At 37.9% G+C, this 19,068-nt stretch overlaps 3 protein-coding genes across 4 annotated transcripts in view; 1 reads left to right on the forward strand and 2 right to left on the reverse strand.

The window, feature by feature from the left end:
- Window positions 1-592: 592 nt before the first annotated feature.
- LOC131773248 (TNF receptor-associated factor 5) overlaps window positions 593-19,068 on the reverse strand; it is a 22,474-nt gene continuing 3,998 nt past the window's right edge. The window contains exons 3-8 of one of the 2 annotated variants that reach the window (XM_066169578.1): window positions 5,180-5,281; window positions 4,738-4,902; window positions 4,398-4,472; window positions 3,794-3,846; window positions 2,514-2,591; window positions 1,827-1,967 (exon numbers count right to left, since the gene is read on the reverse strand). In XM_066169578.1, the coding sequence (XP_066025675.1) occupies window positions 2,528-2,591; window positions 3,794-3,846; window positions 4,398-4,472; window positions 4,738-4,902; window positions 5,180-5,281 (459 nt within the window). In that variant the 3' untranslated portion in view covers window positions 1,827-1,967; window positions 2,514-2,527. Of the gene's footprint in view, window positions 1,968-2,513; window positions 2,592-3,793; window positions 3,847-4,397; window positions 4,473-4,737; window positions 4,903-5,179; window positions 5,282-19,068 lie in introns of both variants that reach the window. The other variant, XM_066169577.1, reaches the window with a different exon arrangement.
- Window positions 13,471-14,466, forward strand: LOC131787737 (uncharacterized). Its single transcript, XM_059104815.2, has 2 exons — window positions 13,471-13,509; window positions 13,613-14,466. Exons 1-2 carry the CDS (start codon window positions 13,494-13,496, stop codon window positions 14,464-14,466), a joined length of 870 nt encoding a protein of 289 aa, XP_058960798.1. The 5' UTR covers window positions 13,471-13,493.
- LOC131787736 (putative nuclease HARBI1) lies at window positions 15,064-16,257 on the reverse strand. Its single transcript, XM_059104814.2, has one exon. The coding sequence runs from the start codon at window positions 16,233-16,235 to the stop codon at window positions 15,072-15,074; it is 1,164 nt and encodes a 387-aa protein (XP_058960797.2). The 5' UTR covers window positions 16,236-16,257; the 3' UTR covers window positions 15,064-15,071.

Genomic DNA, 19,068 nt, shown 5'->3' on the forward strand with positions numbered 1-19,068 from the left:
TATTCTCTTAGAACCCCGGGATCCCGTTTCCATTGACCGAGGGCCTGGTCCAGGCTGTATTTATATTGAGGAGGATTATTTTTGTTCCATTGTTGACTCGTTGGGTCGCCTCACACTCTCTTCGTTTCTTACATGTTGTGTTTTCTCAACTGGGTGAAACTGCCTATTGAGTGATAGATACGTAATTAGAGGGGTTACTATCAAGACTTGGATAAAGGATATTAACACACAACAGGCAAGACATGTGGTAGACAGTGCTAATGAATAAGGTAGCCTTGTTCAGTAGCAATGTCTACCGCTATGTAACAATTCACTATCCTCGATATAGCTGTATTAAGTAATGTTTTCTCGAGAGACCTGTTGTTAATTTCTCACCGTTACTCACTGGAAACTAGTATATAAATTATTGCGGTCAGAATACATTATAAGGGGATAGACACGACCTGCACGTTACCACATTTATTTCTGCCACTCACAAGATGAAATCTGACCGGACCACTAATCCACATATTCAATTTCCAAACATCACTTCTTCGAACGAACTTGCATACAGCGTCGCGAGAGCCAGCAAGGTGAAACGAATCAAAACTCATTGAAAGATAATTTGAATGTTTTATTTAACGAATTCCATACTGACCTGTTATGACACTTATCTGATAAAAACAACATAAATGCCAACGTCAACTTAAAATCACGCTAACTAACAATTCTTAGCAGTATTAAAAACTCCTCTTCACAAGAAAAGAAATCATCGTTAATAAAAGCGCTGTCTGGTGAATAAACGGACGTAAGCTCCTGGATTCCAGTCTGATGCATTTAGAAAACTGAACTGAAAGTGGCAAGATAAAAATTAATGTGAAAGAACTGAAGTATGGGGGTTTATTTCCCCTACAAGCTGTTCAAAACATCTTTTGACCGATCGAGAGAGAAAGAGAGAGAAATAAATGTCTTACATAACTCCATATTTCCATGGCTTTCTTTAGGTATCAACTGATAAAAAAGTTGTCTACCCATGGGTTAATTATAATGATCAACGATCCTGATCGCGTTACAGGCAGGCTGGGTAACTTAGACTTCATCCTTCGAATTCGTTCTTGTTTATTCAAAAAACCTTAAAAATTTTGCCTTTTTCACGGCACAAAAAGCATGTCAATTTTGATGCGGTGGAGAAAAGCCATACTGAATCAATCATTAGAGTGCTGTAATGCACTATAATGAAAATGATGGCATCTATCAGTCACCGATCAGTCAGATTCATCACTAACTAAATAAGAAGGAAAAGTCACCTTTTGAGCCGGACCAATTTCAAACCGAATGAACAGCGTGTCATCTACAAGGTACCTCCTTGAATAAAGTGTCTTGTGAGATATAAAATTGCAAAGCCCCCGACCTGAATTTTCAACTTTAGGCCTTTCATAGCCATCTAAGTTATCCGATTTTTTTATCACCATAGTAATGTTTCTTCGTTTGTCTGGATCATCCTGTTGATCAATCAGTGTGAATTTCACCTTCCTCTTAAAAGGCCAGTTTAATATCGCATCGTATTCACCTTTCGTTATAGCGAAGAAAACTGATAGGTAATTGTTCTTACCAGATCTAAGACCATTGGGGTAAATTCTTAATTTTAGCTTGTAGCCACAGATTTCGGTATAGAATGGGTCACTCTCAATTGACTTCCTTTCTGCAGCTTTCGCTTGTCTCAGAATGTTACTAAAATCATTAACTTTCCAAACAAACCACCAGGGATATATGGAAGATTCACTTTTTATCATCACTGTGCTTGTTTCAAACCGTCCCTGAAGTGTCTCAAGTTTCTTTGTCAAAGTTTTTGTAGTTTCCTGTGTGTCATTTAACTTATCTTGAGTTTTCTTCATCTCATCTTCTGTATCTCTTAACTTCATACAAGCCAAGTCAAGATGGATTTTCATAAAATCCTGAAGATGAGAGTCCACTTCTTTTCGTCGAACCTAAAAAAAGTAAATCGTTAAGTTCCTTAACAGTGTTAATCTTCTCAGTCAAATATGAACTCTGAACCGTTGTAACATGAATATCTCTTTGGGGTTTACCGTCAAATGGTCCGGATGTTACACGTCAACCGTCTAGAAATCTAGAGTTTCTACCTTCACCCTTCAATGAAGCCAGGCGTTATTGGCCAGCTAAATTTCTTCCAAACATTCCTAAAATGGAGCCGAGGTATCCGGTCACTATAGAGAATTAACCGTCAACTGTAAAATGGCCGAAACCTCACTCAAAAGTCAAAATGGCCTCTTGTTTTCTTCATCAACTGTCAGAGATGCCACCCCATTGAGACCTTGAAGCATAACTAATCAGCTCTTCTCGGTCTCAGACAATGCACGTCACTTACTATGCTTCTCGTGATTGGAAAGCCTAACCATGAATTGAACCAGACAGGAAAAGCTATTGTGCATATATATCGTTCACTAAAAAGGGAAATATCTGAAAATAAAGTCGTCTAATAAGTTTATTGATAAAATCAGAGCTGGTTGCCATACCTCCGTTTTGCATCCTATACGGACATGTGGGCAAGGAATTTTTGACAATGGACAATCGTCCTCAAGGTGATTTGAAACCTGGAAAAAATTGCCGGCAAATCAAGCAACCGATATCAACGCTGAATAATCAGCGCACAAACAAAACAATTATAATTGGGCAACCAATAACCACAACATAAATGAACAATTAATCATAAAAAATTTTATATCAAATCTAGCTCAAGTTTGAAGGAAAATTCTTCAATACTACAATTAAAACTTGTCTCTAATTTTTTGCTCGGGGGGGGAGGGGAGGGGGGAGGGTTACGAGCGTGACCCACTTTAAGGCTTTAAGGTTCATTAAGCGTTGGCAGTGTTTCATTGTCTGAAATTATCTAAATAACTAACTTGTTATTAAATAATTTATTTATCTTCCTATTCATCTATCCATTTGCCATTTGTCTATTTACTCATTCATCTTAAAAGGCGGCAGACTACTGACACAGTAAGAGACCAAAGTCGGGTTCTTGATTGCACAGCAATTTTATCTAGGCAATTTTCTGGAAATTGATTTCTCCAAAATTTCGTGCTGAGGCAGACTGATCGGAGATGTCGACTCGAAGCGAGAGACTACCGATCGGCTGATATTTGCAAATATATAATATTCGCGCAAATGGTTATTTTTAATACAATAAATTATTTAAAAATTGTTTGCCGACGGCGAAGTGAATCTTGTTAAATAAAGCCCGAGAAAAAATCACAGGGATCAATCACCATTATTTAGTGAGTCTGAGGCGAATAGGTGTTTTTTTTAGTGTAATTGCTCAGATGCTTTTGAATTCTGTTCTAAATTAATTTTGTTGTTGACGCCGTTTTGTTACAACTGTTTAATTTTGACCACTCGTATTGAGAGAAGCAGCTAGTCTCCACTTTAATTTAACAGGTTCACTTAATTCAATTAGCAAAAGCTTCATAACTTTCTATTAACAAGTGTTACACAAAGCTTAGTAGCATCATTTGTGTTCATAGGAACTGAATTCTCTTTTATCGCGTTTACCACTTCCTCGGTAACATTAGCAAAACACCGGGCAGACATTTTGAAATCGAGTGCTCCTTCTGTAAACGCCTCGCGTAAGGTGATATAGCGAGATATAGCTAGCGTAATCCTCGACCAATCAGAGCGCGTTCATCTCTATAATCACCGGCAAAAATTATTTTAAACGGATATTCTTAACTATTATGACGTGTTATCGGTACTCAGCATTTTTATCCTTTTCTATTTTATTTTAGATACAACTTACTCTTTCATCATCCACTCAGAGCCACCAAGCTCCATTAACATTATAAGATCACCCTAACATGGGAAACAAACTAAATGGTTACTGCTGACTGAGTGGCATTTTGTAGAAAAAGTTGTGGTTGTTCATCGTGGTGAATAACAATAAAGCTAAGGTTTTCGTTTGTCTCACGATGTAGTCACGTGTAATGTAGATCGCGACGTTTCGACTACATACTGCTAGTCTCCTTCAGGCGATGAGGTCAGAGCTGTTGAAAAAACAATTAATCACAGCAGAGCATCATGCTTTATATGATCACGCATGACCAGTCGGCCTCATCGCCTGAAGAAGACTAGCAGTATGCAGTTGAAACGTCGCGATCTACATCACACGTGACTACATCGTGAGACAAACGAAAAACTTAGCTTCTATTGAGTGGCATTAGTTCTCGAGAAAGAAAATTGCCAATTTCCAATTCTACTTACAACGGAGCTGAGACAAACGCAAATGGCAAAACTATCTTTTAGTCACGTAAATGGTTTGCGCTCCTTCTTCTGAAGATAAGTTCAAAGTCTTAAAAAAAAATTAACAGTAATGAAAGTGTTAAAATGATAGAAATACTTCTTACTTTTCCCCTGGGAACTAAGCAGCTGCATTTGTTCGGACAAGTTACTGGGAACTTACTGCACTGGTGAATATGATCCTGGAGGAGATAAGATGTACCAAGAACAGAAAGTAATAAATATAATAAAAACAGGTGACGCAGATTTCTTTGTTATGTCTATCGCTATTCTGTTCCAGGTCGAACAGTTTCCACAGTGACAGGTTGTAAACCAATAAAGATAACCTGAAAGGAGTTTCTCTAACACAGAGGTATTGTTTCCAAAACCGATAAGTAATTGTGAATAACCCTATTGAGAAGGCAACATTACGCATTATTTTAAAAGACTAAATCATACCATATCTACCTGCATTTGACACCGTGGTTGTGATTCACTACAGTAATCGCATTTGATAATTCTCCACTCACATGTGACGCCCAAGTGGTGGGAAAGGTGTCGTCTCTGAACTCTCACGAAACAGTTTTCGTTACAACATGGGATAACTTTACAAGGACAAGAAGACAGGTGAACCTGTAAGAAAAATGCATTATTAGGTTGCGAGGTTGATATTTAACAACTGAGGAACTATTTGATCAATAATACATCACTTAGAATGGCGTTTGATTCTGTCAAAACCAAACTAAAAAAGGTTCAGTTGAATAAATATCACGTTAAGATATGGGTCTCTTAAGGCTAAAATATGATAAAAAATTACGACGTCAGTACATTGATCTAGATCAACCAACAACTCATAAGTAAGGCTTTTAGTGTTTATTTTCAGTTGCGATATGAGTTGAAGTAACCTCACCTCTTTTTCCCTAAGTTCTCCAGTCCATTCACAGCCTTCACTTGGACATTTGATTGCAAAAGAAAGAATTTTCCTTTGTGTTGCTTTGTCAAGAAAAACATCCTAATAGGGACAGAGACAATCTTTAAAACGTGAACACTCGTTCCATTGCGCAATTCCTCCGCGGAACATGAAGATATCAATTATTAGAGGAGAAAAATGAACCATCCCACTTACTTGCGTCAGAAAAAATCTTAAAAGAGGATGTCAGCATCCATCGCATAAACTTGAAATATTGTGGCAAGTCGCCAAAAATTCATTTTCTCGCCTACTTTCATATTTTGTAGTCCAGTATAATTGTGGCGTAGTGAGAAAATATATTTTAGTTTTTGAGAAATGAGTTTTTTCGTTCGACCGCTCAAATATGCAAATTTTCACCCTGAATATTACCCGAGTTGTGTGACCTCATTTAACGAATTTACTTGACCTCCGGTATTTATGTCGGCATAATCCTTTGTTGTATCACCTAAACTTAATCCCCTGTCATTGAAGCTGGCAAAGAAATATTTATTTTTTGGTGAATATTTTTGTCCGACATACTTTTTCTATGTCGAAAAATAGCATCAAAACAAAGACAGTTTGACAATGACAGATATGACAGCATCTACTGACCTTCGAGCTTTTAAAAGACAAAAGGATGGTTATAAAGTTACTGTAAAAATTTCCTTGTGTAATTGTGTTGTTCTATCGTGAGACGAACTTAAAATCAGGCAAAATTTACTTGCTAGCGACTACACATGGTGTGCCTACTTGTCGCCACCGTTTACTGGCATAAATCACTACATAAATCACTACATAAATCACTACATAAATCACTACATAAATCACTACATAAATCACTACATAAATCACTACATAAATCACTACATAAATCACTACATAAATCACTACATAAATCACTCTTACCTTGTTTATTTATGATTTTATTAGCTGTTTCGATGATCAAGTTATGCTCTACCACATTTTAGCCAGATTTAATTTGCAGTTTACAAACCTTCTCATGACAAGGGAGACACATGTAAATTCAAAGATTAATTAACCTTCGAATTACCAAGAGATGGGTTTTTTTCCCTCTTTGCATATCTATAAAAATCTTCCAAGAATTACTATCAAGGATTCCTTTGCCGGCGGAAGTCAGAGAATGTTTACAAAAGTCGATTCGATTGACAAGCTACATACTTTTTTAGCTAATTGATCTGTTGTATAAGCGTCTCATCTTAATGCTAACAAGGAGACTCGCTTTTCATTTAAATCGTTCGCTGGTGGAACTTTTGGGTATAGTTATCGAGAAGACCGACGTTGCATATCTCAGGTCGTTCCTTTGCGTAGTTGTAAAAAAGACGTTTCAAGTTACTTGCGGAGATCCAGAAACTAAAGTTGATCTTATTTTGTCACGAGCCGGCATCTTCGAGACGCCAAAAGATATCGATGATTTTACAATTTGCCCCACTCATAGATCAAATCTCGGCACCGGTGTTGGGTTACAGCCATGGTAAAGGTAGGCTTAAGTCGATTCCAAAATCCTATTGGGGAATTGGGAAGCGTGTACCACAGATAGTACGCAAGACGTCTGGAAAATTCATATAACCTGGCTACTTGCCACCCTGTGCAAAATCACGCGTCCCGTCAGACTTAGGCCTCGATTGGGGATTGATCAATAGGCTACCAAAAATCCATACAGAGGCGGAGTTTTCTATACTAATGTCTGAGCCCTTTGTAGGCTTCGCGTAATTAAGCACACAGTGGTAAAGGGCACAAGACGCTGACAAACTTTTTTCTCTTCACCGACAATCACATCAAAATTTGTCCTTGCTAAATTGCAGGTGTGCTGCACGTATTAGCACCCCCCGGGATGAGGGCGAGGATGCGCGCCGGGAATTTCGAAAACGACCCCTTTAAAATTATGAAAGGTACCTGAGTCTTATCCGTGTAGGAGTGGCAACAACTGATATCTACCCCAAAAAAGTACCAATTTAAACACCAAAAAATTGAAAAATCGCAAAAATAAGTTCTAATATAAGCAATAAAACTCCTTTATCGATGTGCTTCAGAGGCTCAAGTCAGATCATTAAAATCGACCTAGTAATGTTTATTTCAGTTATTTTATTGAGCGGAAGACACCGTAAAAGGTACCAGCTAGGTCTCTGGTGGTCCACTAGAGTTTGAGACACCGTAAAAGGTACCGGATCACTGATTCTGACCCCTGAAAGGTACGACAAGCATCCTCACCCAGTGTTCTCCTTTTCAGGCGGTAACCGGTAACATTTACCGCTTGTAGTACCTCTTAACTCTTATTGCCGTTTAAAATTGCTTGGAATTCTTGAAAATTCAACACGTGAAAGGATTACTTTACCGGTTTGAAAATTTATTTTACCTGTCATGCTTAAAATAAGGGAGAACACTGCTCACTCATTTCCGAGTGCCTCCTTCCCCCCCTCCCCCACCAATCCTATCAGCACCTGACAACAAAAGATGTGATTTGCCAACTACTAGCTGTCAGTCTCACCTCGTAAAATTCACGTGAACTGATTATTTACTTATAAAAACTTTTAGGCACTGATCTGTCAGATTTTTATGCTGACAAAATCTGTCCTGCTTCGAGGCAGGACGGCTGTACCTTTTTTTGTTTTGTTCTTCTTGACATAATTTGGAAGGGATTAAAATAACTGTACGTCTACATTTGTTAAACAGACTATTCAAGTGCATCCAGAACTCGATGTGTGCACTTCTAGTGCATTAAGTATTCTTTTATAACATAGCCAAAGATCTTGCGATGTCTACTGTTCAAGCTTTTTTTCTCCTCAAAGAGGCGTCAGAATAATTTTCATGTCAAATTTGCGGTAAACTGCTCGCGTGTCATCCTTTGTTTTGAAGGTGTCCGACCAGGTATGACTGAAAATGGCACCTCGCTTTGATCAGAATCCTTTTGTTGTTGCTTCTTACTTCCTGAAATTATCACTTGAAATTCGCTAGGTAATTAAAAAAAAACAACGAGAGCAATACATATATATCCAAATTCTTTCATCACATAAAAAGTTGTAGGACCTGATAGCATCTTAGGGATGTTGGGCAACAACCCCCGAAAAAATTCGAGCTCGGGCTTAAAGGAAGAAAACACATCATGCAATTGGCAAAAGATTCCAAAATGGGTTTCGTTCCGGAAAGAAATGAATTTCATACCGCGTTTACGTGCAAGATAATTTAGCTTGTAAGAAATTAGTATTTACGCCCTTTTTCTATGCTTCCCTCGCTCCTAAAGAGGATTCATACAGATATGAATGTCGTACCGCGTGTACTTTATACAGGTACAAAAGGTCGTCCAGAATACGTGTTTCGTTCTGAAATGAAAACCTCAATAAACTCATTTAGAAATGACTCGTTTCGAATAATTTTATTCTGGTATCATGTGGCAACCGGGATGAACTCGTTCTTGAACAAAACTCATTTCGATATCATGTAAAAGGCCCCTAAGAGTTTTTATTTCCAGAGCATCACGCTTTGCTCTCCTGCCAGAACACTATAAATTTCAATAGCGTTGAAGCAACAACCCCTTTTGAACTGCTACGCTGCTACTGAAACGACGATTAGTGACCACAAAAGTAACATATTGTAATATTGTCAATTCAACATAAACAAAAATCTTCATACAGGGTAAATATTCATTTGTGAAATTACTTGTCAATTATTGCGTGACTAGCTTCTGATACAAATGGGAAAGGGGAAAACACAACGTAAAACCTGGGCTCCCAGCAAAAAGTAATACCCAAGCATAATTTAATAACCGAAACAGCTTATTGGTCTTATAAAATCATAAATAAACAAGGTAAGAGTGTGTGTTAAGTTAGATTTTCTTACAAATAGTAGCGGAGCTCGCAGAGCGTAGCCCCATAACTATACAAAATATTAGTAACCCATCAAGACCAAAAAATTTGGTTGTACGACCGTACGACCGTGCAAGGTGCTACTTTTGGCATGCGCGGCCAACTGTACCACGGGCACTATCTTAGCCACTACGTAATGGAAGGGCGAGGGAGAAGGTAATGCGTAAGCGCGATTGCGTGCATAACTTGGATACCCCATCAGTGTGCGCCAAGAGACACCGTCAGATGACGATAAAGTGCGTATACTCGAACGTCGAGCTGCAGTGTAGCGTACTGCGGGCACACGGTTAGGCATTGCATGAGGGCTCCAAGTGAGCTAGTAGATGAGATTTGCCACCCGCGTTTTGAGCAGGAAATCGAACTGGTCAGGATGTAGTTGAACAGCAATTCTCAGTATTTTGCAATTTCTAAACAACTCGTAAGACAACAATACCGGCAGAGTTTAAGCTTTGTCAACCGGAGGAAATTGTTATAATTCAAGTTCGTGGAGAGAGGGTTTTAATTGAAAATAGGCTGGCTATAAAGAGACAGAGCGACCAAAGAAAGCAACAAGTAAACGGCGTAAAGCGAGTCCAGAAAATCGCGCAAGAAAGCTACAAAGGACGCCAAAATAGGCAGAATACGGCGAGAGGAAGACGAAAGAGAACAATAAAGGGCATAAGTAAAAAGGCGAGTTTCTAGCGAAGAGCAACGCAAGAAGGAAATACAAAATCGCTTCTGAAAACAGACTGAAAAGAGGTCATCAACAAAGAGAAGCGAACTGCAAAGGATCCGCGAAAGAAGAGAAGGTAAGTCGTGTCCTATCTGGGTTTTCTCTTACGCTAAGACCCAGAAAAAAATTCAAACTTTTTTCTTTCCAATCGTCGCTTGATACTAGCTTCAGTTTTGAATTCAACTGATCACGTTTCGGTTAAACGTTGACTCTGGCATTCATCGCCTAGAAACTCTTACGCCGGTTCATCACTCGAGCAATATTGCATAGTGTTCGTATTCTTCAAGTTATTTCTTGTCCTTTCGTTTGAAAGTTTAATACAGTCGTGGTGTTATGGGAAAAGAAGTTATCTTATCTTGATGTCGAACGGCGAGCGCAAGTTTCTACTTTTTTTTCTCTTCAGTTAATTATCGCAGGATTTACTCTGTTCATTTGAAAAATTTGCGCTTTGCCGAAGATGTTTTGTTTTACCCTAAGAACGAAGTGATGGCCTTTCCCAAAATTAAAATAAAATGGGATTGAGTAAGCTATGTTCATGTTTATATTAAGTCTAACGCGGTAATTTGATTTTGACGGTATTGTCATGTGAGAACCCGTCAATCATCTGAGAATCAAATTACGGACTGCAAATGTGTGGTGCAAACAAGCTCACGGGTAAAATGGAGATGGTTCTACACCGGGATGAGTGAATTTAATTGTTTGGTTGTCTTACTTTTCAGCGCTATGTTTTCATGCTTTCTACTCGATTCGTTCGAACTTCAGGAAATGGTTTGTGTCACAAAACATGGAACCACTTTCTCTTCGCTCAACATCTCGAGGCGTTATGATGAACATGCTTGCGATACGATTTTTTTTTCCTTATGCTAGAAACTGAAGAAATAATCTCTAAAATTGGTAGTCTTCACATTTTGCAAGAAGCGTCCGAGCTGTGATCGTGCAATTAAACGGGGTTCTGGCAATTTGACCTCACAAGCGCGCTGGTAATCACATGGTTCGCGTAAATAATTGTTGTTTACAGTTATCGAATTCAAGAGCAGTTTTTGAGAGTCTGTTTCTGTAACCTTCCTGGATATTTTCTGTTAAATTCATTGAGGTTTAGTCTCGGAATTTCATAAGCGATTATGAATGATAGATTCGTACCGGTGTCACAGCGGATTTGGACCCCCCGGTCCATATCCGCTAGCGGATATGGACCCCCTTCGCAGATTTGGACCCCGCTACCAAACTTTCCTTTTAAGCATCCTTTGTATCATATTTGGTAACCAATTCTGTTTGCAAGCTTTTTTGTCGATTTTCTTTTATATCACAACACAACATTTCCTCAATAAAGGTAAAAAAAACAACAACAACAGCCATTTCGTTCCAATTCTACCGCATTCATTATAGTGAGTGGAACAGTATACGCAAGAATTAGATGTGAACAAACTACCGCATTCGACGAAGAAGAAACTACTCGTATTACAAGTCTTTCGTAAAGCCAATGATAAGTAAAAATGTTTCTATTCTGAACTATTGGAACTCTCAGCTTATTTTCAGATGCAAATCAACGTTAATGTCAACGTCTTAACAAAAGTGGAGACTATTACATCGAACTCAATCTTATTTTCTAATTTTAACGATTATTAACTGTTGAGGGATCCGAAATAACACCTTAACAATTACGAAGACGTCTAGAGTCTGGCAATCTGTAGACAATGCAAAGCCACTCGTCCTCCGAGGTAGTCTTAAATCCCTCGCACTGTACCATGTCGTCCCAACACTCGGGCATTAAACAATGACAAAATAAATAAGTGTCACAAGTTTGTTTCTTAATGAATGTAACGGTGTTCGACTATCGCGGAAAAGGTTCAAAAACGATCTCTCTCCAGACATTAAACTAAATTCCTGCCCATCTTCCCTTGGTCAAAAGAAACATCCGACGGGATGCCAGTTCGTATGCATTAACGATACGCATGTTTTGAATTGAAAACATACTTTAGTACGCTCTGGAACGTAAAGTATCATCCATTTTCATTAGAACGTTAAGGATGATGTTTTCACTCAGTTTTATTGGGGGGTCCAAATCCGCGGAGAGGGGTCCAAATCCGCTGGGACACCGGCACTATAATTTAGGGATATTTTGTCAACATATTAACAGTTTACAATTCGCGAACCATTTCTGTAACCTACTTGCATATTCTCTCTTGGAGTAATTGAGTTACGCCCTCGGAGTTTCATTAGTAATTAAGAACGACAAATCCGTATATATAGCATATATACTATATATAGCGTATAATAGTGAAGCACATTTTAAACTTTCATACGATTGTAGAAAACTACATTTAATTAACTCTCGATAAATTGGCCTGACATAACTCGATGATTGTTTTATTATTTTGTGGCCCCAAAAGCCCGGCTTGTGACTCTGGAGGTACTGCACTTGATATATTTGATACACAAGGCACCCTTCAAGTAGGAAGGTTAGAATAAAATTGCTTTTATGACCATATATTGCACTCGGTTAACATATGTAGATAATTACTCAAAAAATTCTTATTACAGCTGTATTCAGAAGCATAGACATGTATATAATATGCTTCTACTTTATTTTATTGTAAGGGGTTTCTTTTTATGTAACATGTATCCATCCTTTAATTTCTTCCCTAACCTGCCTGCAAATAATTTAATTTTATGTTTAAATTTAAGATAAAACAGAAGTCTTGCAGAGTTCTCATTCCAGATGGAATTCAGGTGAGAACATCAGTAAACAAGTTAAAATCATATGCCTCTCCTGAATCTTTAATTTTATTGTCCTGATTTTTTTTAGAAACCCTATTTTATATCCCTGTGTGACAGCTAATGATTAAAACCTCAGTGAATAGATATGCTATATTTAAGTAGTTTTTTAAATTCCATCTTTTTGTTTTTGGCATTTACTATTTTAAAATTCATAAATGGCATTTCCTTTTCATCCTTGTAAAGAGATATTGCACATTTCTTTAACTAAAATATGAATTATGAAGTCAACTTAATTTCAATGAGTTTGAAAATTCATTCTACATAAGAACACTTCCCTGGTGAAAAACCTCACTGGATCTTTGAGGATCTTCAAGGATTGACAAAGACCTGCCAAAGATCCTTAAGGACAAGGATCTTTAAAAGATCTTTAAAGGATCTGTAAAAGATCCTCAAAGATCTTTGTAAGCAAAAACCTTTGTTAAGATCCTCAAGGATTTGATCAAGATCCTCAAAGGATATTACAAAGATCCTCATAAGGATCCTTGCAAAGTTCTTTTCAAGGATCCTTCAAGATCCTCAAGGATTTAGCAAGGATCTTTCAAAGACCCTCAAAAGATCCTTTCAAGGATCCTTTCAAGATCTTTGTAAGGATCCTTAAGGATTTAATCAGGATCTTGCAAGGATCCTAAGGTGCGTTTCTTTAAAAAAATCCAAATCCGGATTCTTGAATCCAAAAACGGATTTTGCGTTTCTTTAATAAAATCCGAAAATGGATTTTGAATCTATAGAATCCACACTCCGAGTGGATTCATTAGATCAAATCTAAATCCGGATTTTCAGGATTCATGATCCGTGCGTTTCTTTATTGCACGGATACAAAAAGCAGTACGTTTGGCAAGCGGTCGTCTTCTTAAAATCCGCCACATTCCCGCCATTTTGTTGTAAATATTAGCTGCTGCCGGCCATGGCGAATAAACAAGGTGAGTTTTTGTGTAGTTTCACCGAAATTTTCCGTCCTGTACGTATTTTTATAAATTTTCCGGATGTTTGATGCGTCTTGGCATCTTTTATTTCTATCTACAGGACAATATTGGACGCACAGTTTATCTGCAGGTGAATATCCAGAATATCAGTGGAACGAAAGCCACGTTCAACCGGGCATTCAACCTTATCTTCCTCAGTTCATGTTTCCACCACCGCAGGCATCACAGTTCAGCCATGAAACAGTCAGATCAGTATCACCTCAGCCTGGTCCAAGTTTTTCTTCTTTGGAAACAGCTGCAGCCACGTTCAGTCAGTCGCGTGAAGGCACCGAAGGCGAATCGAGAGCTCTTGTACGCTGGTCTAGAGCTGATGTGCTGTTGTTAATTTCCTGCTATGTCGAACGCAGAGAACGATTTAAAGATATAAACAAAAAGAACAAGTCCCTGTGGGAAGAAATCAGCGAAGAATTAAAGAAGAACGGAGTGTTCTTTAATGCCAAGGCGTGTGAGACGAAATTGAAAAATCTGAAGAGAAGTTATGTTGCTTGTGTTGATCACAACAAAGTCAGCGGAAATGACCGAAAGAAATGCAACTTCTATGACGAACTTCACGAAATATTTTCGAAAGATGATGCCATCGCTCCAAAAACATTGTGCAGCAACATTGATGGTAAACGGAGCAAAGATGCAGTCAAGAGTGTTAAAAATTCCAGTTCCACATTGAGTTCCACAGGTAGTGACACAGAGGAGCCTGTGGTTACAAAAGCAAAGAAAAAGAAGTTACCAGAGCGGAAGAAAAGAGAAGACCTCGTTGGGCTCTTTAAGGAATTTACACAAGACAGGAAAGAGGAAGAAAAGGAAAAGATTAAAAAGTTTGAAAATATGCACAATGAACGCATGGCACTCATCGGCCGATTTTTGAATGTTTTTGAAAAATCATTGAACAAAGAGTAACCTTGATTCCATAATTTTTTATTGTGTTGCAGAACATGGGATTATTTGACCACAAACATGAACATAGATACAGTAAACCTGAGTTTGTTGTCAGTATTGAGTTATCTAAAAGTTTATTATATCATACATGTTAACAGTATTATTGCAAGTTGTATGTTTTTTTTTATCACATACATACAAGGAACTACAACAGCAACATTAGGTGAGAGGGCCTAACTAAACTGGTTTTGATATTATTTATATCCTTTACTTTTTTTAGCCTGATTCTCAGATGCTTCAGATCACTTGTGTCACGCACTTCCTCCTTTCTGTGCGTGACACAAGCAACCTGGACTGTCAGAGTATTAGGCTGTTACATTTGTGTTGAAAGTTTACATTTCAAGCAACACCATAAATGTTTCAGGTAGTATAAAGTGATCCATGTACATGGCTCTACTATTTTCTTATATACTTTTAAAAACAAATAAAATATTGATATTTATAGCAAAAAGACTATTATACAGTATAAACTTTATGAATGACATACACCACCTATGAAAGAAGTGTTCATGAAAACACCACAGTACAAAAGGTATCAATACATAAACCACTTATAAATGCTAGGTTTATGGGATCAGTCTCATTATCATGTTTCTCTTATCAACTGCTCCTACACCTGGTGGAAAGATGTCATCATCATTGTCATCATTGTCATCATCATCATTAGAGTCATCTAAAAAATCATCGATGTCATCTTCAATAATGCAAATGTTGTGTAAGATGCAAGAGGATACAATAATTTCCGGTATGTCCTCAATTTTGTCAACATCCATCATTGTTTTTAGCTTCCTAAACCTGTTCTTAAAAAGCCCTATGGACCTCTCAACCACCATTCTGGTGGAACTGTGGGCAGTATTGTAACGTCTTTGTTGAGCAGTCAAACGTCCGTTGTCTCGAAATGGGGTCAACAGCCACCTCTTCAAGGGATATGCTGCGTCTCCCAAAATGTGGGAGTTGCCAGGAAAATAATTGTCTGGGTTCACTTCAACTTCTCGGCAGATCGGAGAATTACGAAACACGCGAGCATCGTGTACTGAACCAGGGTAACCACAGAAAACATCGGTTATGAATAAATCCGGGTCACAAATGACTTGTAGTTGGACGGAAAAGAAACCTTTGCGATTTATGTATTGTTCATGATTGTTATGTGGTGCTTTGATTGGTATGTGGGTGCCATCAATAGCCCCCAAAACACCCGGAAAACCCTTTTTCTCTTCAAAGGCCTCCATCACCGCTTGGGCTTTTAGACCAGTTGGAAACTTGATAAACTCATCCATTAAGTTCCTCACTATTGCTTTGCAAACTCGTCTGTAGACTCTGTACGCAGTTGCCCTGCAAACATCAAATCGATCGGCAACAGAGCGTAAACATTCTGGATTCCCAAGAATCCACAGCGTAATAAGGATTTGCTTTCTTAACTCGACCGGTGGTCTTCCTCTATCGCCGGTGTATTGAGGTAAGTCGCCGTGGACCGAAAGCAAATGTTCGAGAACTGTAACTGTATGCCGTGACATGCGGAAGTGACTTCGGAAGTCCTCCGGTATGTAACTAGGTACGGTTATTTCGTAAAAATTCTTTGTGCGAACGTGTTCTTTTCGGACGAGCTGTCCGGCCGCCAAAAGGAATAAAACTGCTTCGTCATCGGCTCCTAAAAGAACCTGTTGTTGTTCAAGGTCATCGGCAAGGACTTCTTCGAACAGTTCAAACATCAAACCAAAACTTTCCGCCATTTTGAAAACTCCCCCCAAAACACGCGAACTGCATGCTGGGGTCGTTACGGCTAATTGAAAAAAAAATCCAATTTCGGATTTTTCGTGTCTTTAAAAATAACGAATCCGCATGATCTCGGATTAAGAATCCAATCTTGGATTTTTTTTAAAGAAACGCACCCCTAGACAAGATCTTTGCAGGATCTTTTTGAGGATCTTTCAAGATCCTCAAGGATTTAATGAGGATCTTTTAAAGACCTTCCAAAGATCCTTTCAAGGATCCTATTAAGATCTTTGCAAGGATCCTTAAGGATTTGATCAGGATCTTACAAGGATCCTACTCAAGATCTTTGCAAGATCTTTTCAAGGATCCTTCAAGATCCTCAAGGATTTAATGAGGATCTTTTAAAGACCTACAAAAGATCCTTTCAAGGATCTTGTAAAGATCTTTGCCAGGATCCTTAGGAATTTGATCAGGATCTTACAAGGATCCTTAAGTCAAGATCTTTGCAGGATCTTTTCAAGGATCCTTCATGATCCTCAAGGATTTAATGAGGATCTTTTAAAGACCTTCAAAAGAACCTTTTAGGGATCCTGCTAAGATCTTTGCTAAGATCCTTAAGAATATGATTAGGAGTTACAAGGATCCTGGTCAAGATCTTTGCATGATCTGTTCTACAATCCTTTAAGATCCTCAAGGAATTGAAAAGGATCTTCCAAATATCTTTAAAAGATTCATTTCATGATTTTGTACAGCTCTTTGTAAGGATCCTTTTTTAATTTGATGTGGATCTCAAAGGCAACTTTGTCAAGATCTCTACCACATCTCTGCATTATGAATTAGGTTCCTTTGAAATCCTCAAGTAATTTCAAACATAACAAAATTGTAAATTGAGGGCTCACTGTTTTATAATTTAAACACAACAAGGAATTTTCGCAGAAAATTATTGTGCAATGAGTGTAACGAAGGTTACCGCATAGCAACGCCATGCTCGAGGCTTTCGGGAAACTTTGTGACTACTTACATGACAACAAATAGGGTTTTGCATTATGGGATAGGAATTTATACGCGCCGAGATTTTTAACGGTCGCATAAAAACATAAGAAGCTCGTTGTTACGGCAAATATCATCGACAATGGTCGGAACTAAAGGGAAAATGTACACAGAAATAAAGGTAAAGGAAAGGTGTTTTCTGGAGTTCAGAAACAAGCAAAAAGAGAGACAGAAACAACCGAAATCGTCAATCAAACTCCAAGCAGGTCTCGCGATTGCTCTGACTCTGGGGCTGAATGAAAAGAATTCATTGGTACTTCTGGAAAGAAAATGAAGATGCCATCGTCGCCTAATGATTCTTACTCTGAGCTCTTGGAGAGTGAGGATACAAATGATGTGTTACAGGGACAAGGATACAGGCTTATCGATCTAGAGAGATTCTCCTCGACGCTCACTGAAGGACATGTTTCTGAAGAAGGTGTGAATTTACTTGGTTCTGTGTAACCAACTTAAAAAGCTCTTTTATAGGTTGTCATATGAATTCCCGAAAACACTTATTTTGTACCTCAGGATGTATTAGTTCAATTAATCTGAAGTTTTCAGGGCTGTATCCTCTTACTGAGTTGAGTTGGATAAGCTGACAGTTTCTCTATAAGCTGAATTTTAAGTAAGATGTTGTGGAATAACTCACCTAATAATCTAGGTGAACTTTGAACGGGCATTGTGCCCATAGTATAAACGACTCCAAAAGTTCCTCAGCTCATCCAAAAGAACGACCCTAGTACTTTGTTTTGACACTAAAAACACTTGATTTCATGCAATCTTTGTGCAGTTATCTTTTCTCAAGTTTACCTAGGTTTTTCACACCATGTGGTGGACAAATTGATCTGATGTCAAATAACAAATTAGTTTAGGGCAACATATTAGTTATATTCAGTATGTGTGATTCCTAAGCTTTCCTTTGGTATATAGGTTAATATGGTTTAGAAATATAGTCATTGAAGTACTCTTGTTTGCCTTTTTTTCATGTTTACCCTCTCTGTAAGAGTAGTCTGAGTCTGGTCATAGTCTAGTCTTAGACAAGTTTAACACATATATTTTGGTCTTCTTATCTTTGAGCTGGACTGTTGCCAGATTTTTTGGAAAATGAAAATCTTAGTACTAACCTAAAGTCTGAACAGAAATAGTGTAGAAGTAGTCCTACTAGAAGAGGATGGGTAATTCTCGTTTAGCAATAAAAAAAAGTTTTATCTTCATTTTTTTATGTTTGGTTCAATTTTTCTTTTTAACTTAGTATGAGGATTTAAGTATGCTTAATTTCTTGTCAAAATTTCGAAGGTTCTATAACATTCTTGCTAAGATCTTCAACGATCTTCCATTTCCCTGCCAGGATCTTCAAGGTTCACTGACATTCTTGTCAAGATCTTTAAGGATCTTCAAATCTCTTGCAAAGATCTTTAATTTGGCTGTCAAAATCTTCAAGGATCTTTCTTTTTTATGCCAAGATCTTCAAAGATCTTTCAATTTATTGCCAAGATCTTTAAGGGTCTTTTATTTTCTTTCCAAGATCTTTAAGGATCTTCAAAATTTTCAAAAAGATCCTTGAAGATCTTGGCAAGAAAATGAGAGATCCTCAAAGATCTTAACAAGGATTTGGAAGATCCTCAAAGAATTTTCAAAGATCTTTAAATGATCTTCAAAGTTCATGTAAAGATCTTTGAAGATCCAGACAAGATCTTCAAGGATCTTGACAGGAAAATGAAAGATCCTTAAAGATCTTGTCAAGAAAGTCAAAGATCCTCAAAGATCTTGGCAAGAAAATGAAAGATCCTTGAAGATCTTGGCAAGAAAATGAAAGAT

Source organism: Pocillopora verrucosa, chromosome 7 (assembly GCF_036669915.1).
Source record: "Pocillopora verrucosa isolate sample1 chromosome 7, ASM3666991v2, whole genome shotgun sequence".
NCBI lineage: Eukaryota > Metazoa > Cnidaria > Anthozoa > Scleractinia > Pocilloporidae > Pocillopora > Pocillopora verrucosa.

Excerpts from the sequence above, each read along its gene's own strand:
- LOC131787736 (XM_059104814.2), bottom strand. The coding sequence starts at position 16,235 with ATGGCGGAAAGTTTTGGTTTGATGTTTGAACTGTTCGAAGAAGTCCTT.